Genomic DNA, 14,727 nt, shown 5'->3' with positions numbered 1-14,727 from the left:
GCCCCCCACCGGAAGGGGGGGGGGGGGGGGGGGGGGGAAGAGACAGAAACAAGTGCAGAATCGACACCATACAAGAGTTCATGAAAGATCTCTACAAAATAAACCCTTGATCATCTCTTGTCACAGAATTGGGCAGGGAACAAAATAGTCCTTCACTCGTTTACTCTTTAATACTAGACAATTATTGTAGGCATCAGTTATCTTGACTAGCACTAATGAACAACTTTATTTCACAAGAATGATCATGAATATTAATCATAATTTAACCCCATTTTGCCCATGATTACACGTGTATGGTCTCAACTCTCATCCCCACTCTTCTAAATAATAATTCCATTCTTTGTCCCTTCACTATAATCTTAGAACCTGAAGATTTTGCTTGATCCCCAGGAAAAAATACAATTCTTGTCAACCAAAGGAGAACATCAGATTCCTACATATAGTATCAAAAATCATTCATTATATCTAAATTACAAGACGACTTGCATCATAACATAGGAGAATCTAGCTAAAAATATAATCTCATTTCCGCACACTAAAAATTCCATTATAGTTCCCCCGTGTTATGAAGATATTGCATAATCCCAGCACCAAATCTGTGAACGATAAAGATGTACATCTCTTTTTCGAGGCATGTGGTAGAAGTATCAGAACTACATGGTGGCGAATTACTGAATCACAGTTCCAGGAGTATGGAATTCAGCATAATACACAAAAAATATCATCACCAAAGATATATTGGGCACAACAGAGCAGATATACCTGTTAAGTTCTTGTCTCTTGGAACATCGACCAACAATGCAGGACCTGTCTATAAGTGAAAGAAATTTTCACCAACCTGTTAAAATGTGCACTATTACCAATCAAAATCTATAGTAACAAATACCTACTAAAAGAAAATTAAGGAAGATGAGCAAAAACATTGAAGACATAACACAATATATAGGAAGTTGTGTAAATGCTGAGGAGAAATGAAAACCAGACATCAGAATGCAGAACAGACATTTTGACAGGATGCTCAAAATTATTTTTTGATTAGAATTTGTTTAAAGTTATATAAGTCAACATGTAGGAGACAATTCCTTAACAGCTGCTAATCAATTAATGTTTTTGACATTTCTTATCATGCATACCAAGTCAAACTAAGACTACCCAATTCGGAGTAATCCTCCCAATGAAGAAAAACAAAAAATGGTCACTTCTTCATTCTAGAAAAACTTACATGCAAGACTAGTTTCAGCTTTATCCAAAGGGGAAAAAGGGAATAGTTTCAGTGCAAGAATTATATAATACTAAAGTGTATAAAAATATCAATGTCAAGACTACTAGAGAGAACACATATAACTTGAATGTAATATGTATCTAAAAACAAGAAGCAATAAAGTGAATAGCTTTGTCACATTTCAAATTTAAAAGATAATACAAATCATGACATCCATAATAGGATAATAACTTGCCATAGGTTCACAAAAGTGCCCAAGCACCACTTTATCCCCCATCCCGTCAAAATTAAAAAGGATAACTCTAACAACTGTTTTAAGAGTTCTAGACCAGCTAAATATATTCTCATACCAAAAACATCAAAATATATAACATACAATAGTTCCAAGAAAGAAATGAGATTATCTTCCCAACTATAATTAAAGAGGTCGTTAGTACGAACTAGTTCACTAACAGAGGGGCAATAGAAAAACCTTTTGAACTAAATCAACTTGACATTTTTATTTCAGAATTGTAAATAATTAATCAAATTTTCATTCAAACACTAGAGAAATATTTTCATATCAAATACAAATTTCGGTAATCCTCAAAGGGTGTAAATTTTTCCTATTTCAAAAATGAAGAAAATATATAGAACTTAAAGAAAAAAATTTTAAAAAAAATAATAATCTCGGAACAAATAATAAGACAATCATTACAATTTCAGAAGTTGCCACATGTTTACTAAATACTCATTCAGGACGGTAAGGGATTCCGAAAAGTTATATTAAATACAAAATTCAGATGGTGATCTTTGCATTTATATACAACAAATCAATCAACTATGCTGAATCACAAAACTAGTTTGGATCAACTATATGAATCCTTTGTACTCATTCCTCTCTATTAAGACCTTGATTTTATCTTTTTAGTATTTCTATTACATAGGGGAAAGGGAAGGTGGAAGGAGAATATGAAGAATTGAACTCATACTTATTGTGTGAGAGACTACCACTGAAATTACTAGATTATAAGCCATGGTCGTATTTCATTTCAACACTAAAATCCAACAAAGATAATACAGCATTTGGTTAGCTGCTGAAGAAAGAAAAAAACTTGCTCCATAGGCCATAGCTAACGCAGCGTGTGATTGGTGGTGTTAAATACTTCATGTTCCATAACTAATGCAGCATGTGATCGGCGGTATTAAATAATGCCGACATTAAGTTATGTGGGATTCTATGTATCGGATATAATGTGGAATAAGAATATGTGTATTAATAATGCAGGGATTACCATATTTAAAGACAAAAATGCATTCTTAAAGTAAGTCATTCATGAACAATAATCTCCTCATTATTAAGCATAGATCATCAATCCTCCTAAATAATCCCACTACACTTTGACTTTTAAGCCAGATAAAATGTTATCAAACTCACACTTATTTCCAAAAAAAAAAAGAACATACAAGTAGTCAAGTACTTAACCAGAATAAGAAGACTCCATATTAGTTGCTCTTGAGTCAAACAAATCTATGAAAAAGCTTAAGGAAAACATAAGCGGTTAACACTTAATCAGAGTAATAAGACTTCAAACATTTCAGACCTCAACTAAGGCGAAGGGCGGAGCCAGCTAGGACCTAAGGGTTCATCCAAACCCCCTTCGGTGAAAATTTACATGTGCCAATCAACTGACTGTGAAGCAGAGAAGGAAGAGTTTTGATCACCCATCCCCAACTGAGACCACTCAACCGATTTCACCCACTTGAAAATTTGTATAGAAGTGGCTAATTCGACTTTTTAATAGACTTGTTAGTTCCGCAGCTTGGGAGAAAGTTCCATAATGAAATGGTTGATAGATAAAAAGGGAGAATGCCGACAAAGAGGAGCTCTACCCGTCTTTATATAAAGTAGACATTGTGTGTTACATCTCTGTATTTTAAAATGAAAATTTTGGCTCGGAAAATCAAATTGGGAATAAAAAGTGTATGAGTGCACTAAGAGACAATTGATAGTTACCATTGAGAACCTCTAGGTCAAGGGTATCAACATCAAACCCAGCATCATAGTAATGATCAAAGACATGGCCAGGAGCATCAATATGGGTGCCTGTGTGGGTGGGTAATTTCATGACAGAGTTATTAGCTAGGGATCCATTCTTCATGCTATTGGGTAGCCACAAGAACTGTCCTAGCCCCTCTTCAGAGCCGTACGACGGCATATCAGAGGTTATTCTGTGAGTAATGTCAAAAATCCGTCCATTTCCGTAGACTTCCCGGCGAACGGGAAAAGGGCCATCAGAGTCGGAAATAGAGAAAATTGGGTTGAGCAATAGTTGCAGTAGCGTGAATAGGAGGAGGAAGGAGGAAACAGTCCATCGGAAGCTAATGAAATGTGTGTCAAATCATAGTCATAGCAAGGAACTGAGATTAAAAGCTAGGAATACCATATCATCAGTTCTTAGGAATTGCTCAAATGGATGGTAAGCATTAAAAAAATATATATATTACCCTTCACAAAGAGTAAAGGGAAAAGGGCATCATATGCCTCAACTTTGTCATTTGAAGCTAATATATCACTCGTTATGAAAGTGATTCATATATATTCTTATCGTTATACAAACGGCTCACATATACCCTTTTTCTCTAACCGAAATGAAAAAAATAATTTTAGTTTAATTTTTTATTTTTTTTAAATATATATATATAATCTCATATGAGTATATTTAATCCTCCTCAAACATTTTATTTTTTACTTTTTTTGTTTTAATGACTAATTTAGATTTATTATTTTGATGGTCAAATTTATTTATGTTTCACTAATATTCTTGTAAAACTTATTTAGAAGACCAAATTTTTTTCTTCAAATACAAAAATTAAATTACAATATAGACAAAAAAATAGTTTAAAATTATAATATAGCCACAAAAAATAGTTAAAAAAAAAATTTTACACTAAGGAATGAAAGAAAAAAAAGTAAATAGACAATAAGAAACTCAAATAATTATAATAAAAGAAGTCAAAAAATAATTTATGTATGAAAAAGATTAAAATATACCTTGAACTTTGCTAGAAGAATCATATATACCCCTAAATAATTTTTAAGAAAATAAAAAATAAAAAATATAAATTTAAAACTAATTTTTTCACTTCCATTAAATGAAGGGTCTATGTGAGCTAATTTTGTAACGGTAGGAATATATGTGAGCCGTTTGTATAACGGTAAGGATATATATGAGCCACTTTCATAACGAAGGCATATCAGCTCCAAATGACAAAGTTGAGGGGTGTATCAGACCCTTTTCCCAAGAGTAAAAGAAGTAACTAGAATTCAAATTATTACTCTCTACCGATTCAATATATATGACACTTTTTAAATTGAAATTTTGAAACAATATCCAAACTAGTAAGAGAATAAAGTTGGTAGAGTTAAATCAACAAAGTTGCTTTGGTTTGTCATGATAGACATAAAATTGTTAATCAAGTAAAATGGTACACTTAAATTTATATAAGGTTATAAATACATGTCTTATAGTTTAACTCTTTTTAAGTATATTTACAAACGATTTGGATATTTAAAGATTATAAATGAGATTAAGTAAAACATGTAAAGAGTAAAGAATATAGATTGAAGTCGTAATCAGAGTTGAATCTATATTTGATGGAGGAGGTATACATACACCTATTAAATAAGTATCATATAACTAATTGTGCATCCTGAAACACATAAGCTAAGTTGGTGCATTGCTCCAACACTAATTAATTATGTATACATATTATATAACTCTATGAGAGAGAAATACATAATTATTGACCAAGGTTTAATGAAGATAAAAGATATGAGAGATAATGCAATTCTTAAAGAAAAGACATAAAGTCACTATTGAAGTTGTCCCGAATTTTCAAAAAGACACTTAAACTTTGCGGGAGTCCTATTACCCCATCATTCTTATTTATAATGAATTTATTGTCCCATTATGAGCCTAGTGTAACACCCCGAAAAATTTTTGAGCTAAGATTCGAACCATTCTTCGTTGTGAGTAAGATTTTTACTGAGGAATTTAAATTTTCTTAAGCGTTAAGGTCACTAGATGTAGCACCTTAAGTTCCAAGAAGAACTAAAGAGAATTCATTCAAGTCATTCGTAAGTTCTTCTAAGTTTTGGGTCAACTTCAAATGGCTATACCTTTTAGTATAGGATGAGTTAGGGGTAAGTGTGGCAGCGGGACCAGGAGGTGCCGGTACCAGTACCGTTCCATCCCGGTCCATTACCGGTTCGGTACTGTTTTGTCCCGGTCCAGTACCGTTCCGGCAGGATCCGGTGAGGGCCGTTACGAAGGGGAACCGAGTTATATCGGTAAGTACCGATTCCAGTCCGAACTGGTCCGGTCCGGTTCGTCTTAATTATTTTTAAAAAAAATTTAAATTGTAATATAGCCGTTGGCAGGCCGTTGGGTAATGGGTATTGGGTCCCACCCAACGGCTATTTCACCAAATAACCCCCCAAAACACCCCCCTACCCCCCCAAACTTTTTTTAATATCCCAAACTTTTAAAATTTATATTTTTATCCTATTTTTTAACTATAAATACCCCCAATCTTTCATTATTTTTACTCACAAATATTCTTCATCTTCTACTCTCTCAGCTCTCAAGTCTCAAATCTCTAATCTCTTATTCTCTTTTAAATTACAAATTATATTAGTATGAAAGATTTGGTGGATTACGAATTTGGTCTTTGGAGCTTCAAAATTCAACTTTCAATTTTCGGCTTTCGGTCATAAACATCTACTTTTTTAAGTAGACGTTTGGTACATTCGTTCCAACTCACTTTTTCATTTTAGTAATTTATTTGTTTGCATTTATTTATTTATTTATTTATTTATTTTTGTGAGTAATTAGTCTCTAGTCTCTACTTATTTTGTTATTTATTTGTTTGCATTACATTTTCGTATTATATATAATTTACTCACTTTTCATATTTTAATATGGATTCCGATAAAAAACTATTGATAAAGGTAAAACCATTGTATATGATTCGATCGCTAATTTATTTACCTCAAATACCAAGAAAAATAAAAAAAATTGGTAGTTCTTCTAAATCTAAAACTAGACAAGTAGCACAAGTAAAAATAAATACGGAAGATTTTACGCATGTTGATGAAACCATTTTTAATATTGATAGTAATAGTGGATTAGATCCTTGTCATGAATATTTACAAAGAAGGTTTGGTAATTTTGATGAGGAATTAGATGAAAATTATGAACATGATAATGTTAATGATTATATTGATACTTTTGATGATGATGATGATGATGATGAAACAGAGCCAATTACGGCTACTACTCCCGCTCCCAGTCCCGCTCCCTTTCGTTGTCCTGCTCCCATTCCCCCGTACATCCTAGGCCTAAGGTAGAACGTGCTAAAAAATCAATTATGTGGCAATTTATGACTAGAGTGAAGATAAAACATAAGCTATTTGTAATAAATGTAAACATAAAATGAATCATAAAACTATGGGAAAATAGGGTGGGACAGGACATTTGAGTAATCATTTAATGGGATGTTGTAAATATGAATTTTTGCATGCTAAAGATGTAGCCGAAGCTAAAAGGAATGGTACCACCCTTCCTAGTGAAACTGTAAGGTAGGGGGCTCTAATATGATCCAAACACAATTAAATCCTTCTATTGTTTCTGGCCCTAATACACAACGCTCATATAGTAGAGAAAAAAATCTTGAAGAATTAACTAAAATGATTGTTGTTATTGGCTTGCCTTTTAATTTTGCTGAAAATTCCAATTTTATTCATTATATTCAAATTGTGTATAATCCACATTTTAAAGGTTTTACAAGAAACACAATTAAAAAGGCTATCTTTGATTATCAAGCTCAACATTTTCAATATCTTCGTTGTTTATTCTATTATAATACTTGTAAAATATCTATTACTTCTGATATGGATCGTAGTGTAAATGGTAATGATTATTTCACTATTACTGCATATTGGATTGATGAAAATTGGATTATGCAAAAAAGAATTTTAGGTTATAAATATTGTGAAATGCATAAAACCTGTAGTTACGTAGCTCAAACTATTATAGATGTTTTACAAAACTATGGAGTTTGTGTAAAATAATTAGTGTCACCTTAGATAATGCTTCTAATAATACATCTGCTGTTGAAATACTAAAATTGACTCTTTACCCTGTTTATATTGATGGTTTTCATATTAGGTGTGCTGCACACATATATAATTTTATTGTTAGAGATGATATAACAATGTATAATGATGGTTGCATAAAATTTGAAACTGCATGTCATTTTATTTTAAATGTCAAGTTAAGTCTAGACGTAGAGAATTTGAAAACATTGTCGTGAATTTAATCTTCCACCTAGAAAAATTCCAAAATCAGTGTGTACTAGATGGAATTCTTTATTTGAAATGTTTCAAGTCGCTTATGAGTATAGAAAACCTTTACAAATGGTTTGGAATGCTCATAATTCAAATGTGAACTATAGACTTGATGATAATGATTGGAATGACGTAAAAGAACTTATAGAATTCTTAAAAGTTTTTAATTTAGCTACAAAAAAAATATCTGGACTTTATTATCTAACTATTTGCTCAATTTTACCAAATATTTGTGTTATTTCTAGTAAATTTTATAAATTTAAAAATAAACCAAGATTTGAAGATTTTGTTAAGAAGATGATTGAAAAATTTTAAAAATATTTCTCTTATTCCTCAAATTTATTTAACTGCTTGTTTGTTAAACCCACATTACAAAGATGAAGGTGCATCACGAATGGTTGATAAAAATATATTTTCCAAATTTTAGAAAATTCAAGATGATGAAACACCTAGTTGTCAAGAAGTTAAAGATAGTATAAAAAATTGAAGCTAAAAAAATTAGTATGACTTGTATAATTCTCATAGAAGAAATGTAGTACGTAATGAAGAACCTCAAAGTTCTAGGTGTAGATATAATGAAGATGATCTTGATGATATGCTAGATTGTTATCTTGAACTTTCTCATAATGACAAAAATGATTTTGATGCATATATTAATCAAAATATGAAAAGTATTAAGGATTCACAAGGTTTACCTGATCTTCTAGATTGGTGGAGCAATCGCGGCAAGGGATTTACAAAACTTCAACCGGTTGCTCGAGATGTGTTAGTTATTCAAACATCTTCAGTAGCTTCGGAAGACGCTTTTAGTGCAACAAGATTTCAAATTGGAGAGCATAGATATTCATTAGCAGCAGATAGCTTGGAGATATTGGTACTATTTAGAGATTGGATTAATGGAGAGAGAAGGAGTTATGGGCATCCATCTTTACCTACCAAATTTGAAAATGATATTGATGAAATGTAGCAAGATTTTAGTGACGACTTGATGCATTGGAGGAACTAGCCGATCAACCAATTCCAGATCATGTTACTAGAGAAATGTTAAATGATTTAAGAAAAGATTGTCTTGGTAGCATGAACTATTAGTATGAGTATGATAATTCAAGGTCTAATTCAAACAGAACCCTTCCTAGAAGGTAATTGTGTACTGTAGATTAGGTCCTCTAATCCTCTACTAATGTTTTGTAACTCAAATTGTACTATTTAATTAATATTAATAAAACTATAGGTTATTCGCCTTAAATTTTTTATTATTATTGTCTTCAATTTTAATACAAAGTTTGAAATTTAAATTTTTATAACTTTTAAATTTTGAAATTTATACTTTTAAACTTATAAAGTTTGGAATTTAAAATTTTAAACTTTTAACGTTTGAAATTTAAATTTTTAAACTTTTAAAGTTTGAAAAATTAAACTTTTATACTTTTAAAGTTTGAAATTTAAATTTTTAAACTTTTGAAGTGTGAAATTTAAACTTTTATACTTTTAAAGTTTGAAAGTTTCTATTTTAAACTTTAAAAGTATAAATTTCAAACTTTAAAACTATAAAATGTTTTAATATTATTTGATTAATTTTACTAATTTTTTAAATTTTAATAAGTAATTTTTAAAAAAAATATAGTTGTTAGTCCCGGTTACTGGTCCGGTCCTGTCCCGGTACTGTACCGATCCGGGACGGAATATACTATATTTTCTGGAACTACCGATTTCGGTACCTTTTCGCTTATCGGACCCCGGTTCCGATCGGTGCCGGTCCGATAGGTCTGTTACTGGTACCGTTGCCAGACTTAGTTAGGGGACCCATAAGATATCAAATGAAAGATCTCTGAGTTCTCTTTCCAATGCAATCAAGTTCGCTAAATTTCGAGTTTGGATGAGGGACATATGCCCGTTTGAGTTCAGCATGTCCAGAAAAGAAAAGTTACCCGAATTAATGAGGGGTATTTTGGTCTTTTCCTTATCCCCACTAGTCTAACTCGTTTTTAGTAATTTTTTAAGGGTCTAAACTGATTGGAATTAGGTTTAGTTATTCCTAAACGCGCTTAGGGTTTTAGAGAGAAGTTCAAGAGGAGAAAAAAGGAGAAAGTTTCAAGCGTTCAAGATTCTTGCGATCTTCGAGGGATTTCGCCAAGGATTTGATCCTTAAGAGGTATGCAAGTTTATATAGTGTTGGGTTTGTTCACCCACACGCCAATCATGATTTACTTTATCAAATTCATCCATAAATATTGAGAAGTTAAGTTCTTGATGAGTGTTCTTGAAGTGTTGCTCTCCATTCTTGAATTTTGATGTTTGGTTGATCTCTTGAGGAGAAGATTTTGTTAAGGAGTTGAGTAAATTGATAGTTCTTGGGTGGGTTTCACTGAAATTTTTTTGGGTTATAAGAATTCGAGAGTTTTTACCTTAAAATTTCAGTGGGTATGAGTTGAATTGAGTTTGGGAGAGGAAGAAAAGATCGGGTAGAAATAGGTGCCAGGTCCGCATCGCGGACATGCTCCCCAAAGAATTTCCTCTCTCCGCGTAGCGGAGATAACGCAGACTCCACTATTTCAAAAATTATTTCGCGATAAAATATTTTAATTTATCTTCGCGTCACGCCCTTGCTCCCCAAACAGTGTTTTCAATCGTTTCTTATTATTAACTATCTAAAACTCATTTAATCATCACTAGATCTTTCATATCATAAATCATAACTCTTGAATTCATAATTCAAATTCAAGATCGAGATAAGAGTCAAGTTTGAGAGGAGTAGCATCTTCGAGTTCTAAGTCTTTGAGCATTGAGTTCCTAATTCTTTTTAGATTATATTCCTGATTATGGGACTACTAGAGGTAACCATGAAAGTCCTTGAGTTGAGTCGGTCATGCCCATAATTCTACATGACCCTATGAGATAAGCATTCTTGAGATGAGTAGTATCATCGAGTCCTTGAGTTCTGAGTACTGAGTTCTATATTGCAATTAAGATCCCTGAGTTGAGTCGTTCATGTCCATAATTCTACATGAACCCTATGAGTTGAGTTATGAGTTTTGAGGAGCTTATTAAAGACAACACTTGAGTTCTTAAACTGAGTTTTGAGAAAGTAAAGATGAGTTTTGAGAAAAGAGTTTTCTTAAACATGATTAGTATGACAATCGAGTATGCTATCAATGTATGAGCAGTATGATATCTAGATATATCATCAATGCTTATGAAGTATGACTTCCCGAGTCATCAATGATCATATTTTAATATGATTTTGATATATTTTTGAGAAAGAGTTTTCAAGTATGAGTTGAGTAAGAGTATAGGGGGACTATGTATTCCCAGAGGTATCGATTTTTACATTGATATAAGAGAAACTGAGATTTCTAAATGAGTTATGAGTTTAAAAGATTTTTTTAAAGAGCAGTTACCTCTTTTAAGAGGGTAGTTTGATCAATTATCACAAACCAAAGGAAGATTTATATTCTTAAACATATGAGCATGAGCTATAATATTTGGAGTAGTATTGATCACTGATATGGGCAAGAGTTCAGACAACTCACAGCCTCAATAAACCATGTATGCCAACGTGGGTAGAAATGGTCATACTTTTTAGATGATTCCTTATTTATTTTTAAGCATAGCTTAGTGAATCCACTTAGTGAGGAGTTTTATACCCCGGCAAGGTATATGACAGTTTTGGTAGCGTGGGTGAGACGATGTATCATCACATAGCTCATAGTGATGGTTGTCGGTTAGAGAATCTCCCAAATTGAGTTATTATTGTATTTTTACATACAATTGAGTTATTATTTACTGTTTTAAAAGCTTTCCAAATATTGCATCCTTTATTGTTGCTTTATTCTTGAGTATCTTGAGTTGAGTATAATTATTATTGAGTTGAGCCCTATTTCATTGAGTTGAGTGAACTATGTTTCACTGAGTTGAGTATCTTATTGTTGATTTGAACCCTATTTCATTGAGCTGAGTACCTTATTACTGAGTTGAGTATCTTATCCTTAAGTACTTCTGAGTTGAGTAAGTTTTAGTATCTTTGAGTATCCTTGAGTATTCCTTGAGTTGAGTGAGTTTTAGACAAGTTAAGTATGTTTCCTTCGATTTTAGTTCAAGCGTATGCTATGCTTTAGATTTCCTCTTGCATGCTTGTACATTCAATGTACTAATGTCATTTGGCCTGCATTGTTTTATGATGCAGATACAGGAAACCAGGGTCATCAACAGACGCTTCGTTGATACCACTTGCAGTTCGAGTTAGCTTTGGTGAGCCTCTTTACTTCCAGAAGATTCCATTTACTTTCAGTTTTGTTAGGATGTCGTGGGTCTTGTCCTGACTTCCATCTTTGTCATTTAAAGGTTTCATAGATAGACAATAGAGTTTGAGAAGTCTATTTCATTTATTTTGTTAAATGTTTTAAAGACTTGAGTTGCCTATTTCTAGGTAGTTGAATATTCTATTATATTCAGACTTGAGTGCTTTGTATTTGAGTTCAATGAATTTAATTTAGTTTTAAGCTGATGTATGCTTGAGTTAGTCCTGTAACACCCCAGAAAAAAAAATTCGAATTGAGACTCGAACCATTCTTCTTAGTGAGTGATATTTTTGCAAGGAATTTAAAAATTTCTTAAGTCTTAAGGTCACTAGAGGTAGCACCTTAAGTTTCAAGAAGAACTTAAGAGAGTTCATTCAAGTCATTCCTAAGTTTTTCATAAGTTTTGGGTCAAATTCAAATGACCATAACTCCTAGTACAAGAGGAGTTAGTGATCTACCAGCTATTAAATTAAAGCCCTTCGAGTCCTCTTTTCAACGCCACCGAGTTTGCTAAATTCCGAGCTTTGAGCAAAAAGTTATGACGGATTTACTAATGACGTGCAAACCTGGCAGCAGCTCCGCGACGCGGAGCCAATACGGACCTCACTTCCTGGTGAAAAATAATTCCGACTCCCAACTCGTTTTATTTATTTATTTAAGGGTAGTTTAGTCCTAAAAGCCCTCAGAAGGTCATCTAAATTGCCCTAAACGTGTAGAAAATCAGTTTTCTAAAATCTAAACCCTCTCATCCACTCCAAAGATTCTACGCTCAAGAAATTCAAGAAAAGCTAAGGCTAGGGTTCATCTTTCCAGATTTTTCCGTCAAGTTCTTCAAGAAGATGTTCTTTCAGGTATGTAAGCTTCCATAGTGTTGGGTTTGTTCACCCACACGCCAATCATGTTAATTTCAGTATTAAGTTCATTCTAGAAAGTTGAAAGTATGATGTTCTTGAAATTGGCTTTAGTTCTTGAGTTTTGATAAGATTATTAAGTTTTCGATGAAATCATGTCGATTTTAGAGTTGTTTATGAGTAGTTTTTTGTGTTCATGTGTTGGGTATCTAAATCTAAAGAGGGATTCAGAAAGAGAATTGAATTTAGGCGAATTGGGGTTAGAAAACGAAGAAGGAAAAGTCGAGCAGATTTTGGCACGCAAGTCCGCGTCGCGGATTTGCTCCCCCAGTGACCAAAAATTTGCTCCGCGTCGCAGTTAGGACGCAGACTCCACTATCTCCAAAATTTATTTCGCGACCAAAGATTTTAATGCAACTCCGCGTTGCAGACTTGCTCCCTAGACAGTGTTTTTCAACCGTTTCTCATGTTTAGCTATCTAAAATCAATCCTAAACATCATGAGATCTTTCCTATCGTAAACCACAACATTGGATCCATAATTCAAGTTCAAGGTAGAGTTAAGAGTTAAGTATTTTTGAGAATTCTTTTGAACATTCTAAAAATGTCCTTTAAGTCCTTTTGATGAGTCTTCTACAATTTCTAATAACTTGTTTCAAGACTCGAGCAAGTGAGTACGAGTGAGGAGAATGTATTCATGAGTCTATGTTATCATTACAAGATCCTTCATACCAAGAAGCATAACTCTTGAATTCATAATTCACATTCAAGAGAGAGTTAAGAGTAGAGTTCAAGAAAGCCTTTGAGTTCAATTGTGAATCCTTGAGATCAACAATTGATTTGAACTAAGTTTGAAGAAGTAAGTATGAGAATGAGATTAGTCGTTTACCTAAGTTCCTTATTGATATTTTGACACTTGAGTCAAGTCATTCATGCCCATAACTTCCGCATGAACTCCATCAGTTTAGCATCTTTGAAAGAAGTAGTATCTTCAAGTTCTAAGGCTTGAGTATCGAGTTCCTAACCCTTCCGAGATTATATTCCTAATCATGGGACTATTACCCATGAAGTTCATGAGTTGAGTTGTTCATGCCCATAATTCCGCATGAACATTATAAGTCGAACAATCTTGAGATGAGAAGTATCTTTGAGTTCTTGAGTTGAGTAGTTCATTCTCATGCTTCAGCATGAACCCTCTGAGTTGAGAATTCTTGAAATGAGTAGTATTAGTGAAGTTATTGAGTTCCAAGTATTGAGTTCTATCTATGGTTATTGAAAACCTTGCATCGAGTCGTTCACGTCCATAATTCAGCATGAACCATATTTTAAAAAGTCTTTTACAAGTGTTTTAACTTTGTTTGAAGACTTAAGTTTTGAGTTCAATAAAGAGTAAAGTTGAAGTTCATTTCTTCAAAAGTATATGGGGACTATGTATTCCCAAAAGAGTTTTAAAATATTTTTCACATTTAAATAAGAACGGAAACTGAGATTTCCAAAGAGCCTTCAGACTAATTTTCTAGAAAAGAGTAATCGCTTTCTAAATGAAGCAAGAGAGGAAACTGAGATTTCCAAGATATCTTTTGAGCTATGTTTTTAGCACTAATCTCAAATCACAGAAGAAGTTTGTTTTTTTAAAAACATAAGAGCTAGTATATTTGTGGAGTAGTATTGAGCATCGAATTGGGGGCGAGTATGAGTTCAGATAACTCACGTCTCCATAAAACCATGTAGCCAACATGGGTAGAAAAGGGTCATACTTTTTAGATGAACCCTTTTCACAATAGACTAGTAGATCCACTTGGTAGTTCAGGTCATATGCTGATGGCAAGGTATATGATGGTCATTGGCAGTGTGAGGTAAAGTGATGTATCGTCACTATAGCTCTTAAGTGATGGTTGTCGGTTAGAGAAACTCCCACAGAAGTGATTGCATTTTTATATACACAATTTAATTGTATTTTTACATA

At 32.9% G+C, this 14,727-nt stretch overlaps 1 protein-coding gene across 1 annotated transcript in view; it reads right to left on the bottom strand.

Moving 5' to 3' along the window:
• Positions 1 to 3,603, bottom strand: part of LOC102591479 (kynurenine formamidase-like) — a gene marked incomplete at its 5' end in the record, with an annotated part of 24,564 nt that extends 20,961 nt beyond the window's left edge. The window contains 2 exons of the mRNA XM_015312911.1: positions 763 to 807; positions 3,219 to 3,603. Coding sequence (XP_015168397.1) covers positions 763 to 807; positions 3,219 to 3,603 — 430 coding nt within the window. The remainder of the gene's footprint in view (positions 1 to 762; positions 808 to 3,218) is intronic.
• Between the last annotated feature and the right edge of the window lie 11,124 nt (positions 3,604 to 14,727).

The sequence above is a fragment of the Solanum tuberosum genome, unplaced genomic scaffold (genome assembly GCF_000226075.1).
Source record: "Solanum tuberosum cultivar DM 1-3 516 R44 unplaced genomic scaffold, SolTub_3.0 scf00223, whole genome shotgun sequence".
Classification (NCBI taxonomy): domain Eukaryota; kingdom Viridiplantae; phylum Streptophyta; class Magnoliopsida; order Solanales; family Solanaceae; genus Solanum; species Solanum tuberosum.
Note: the sequence above shows the minus strand (reverse complement) of the source record. Positions and strands in the feature narration are given on the sequence as shown.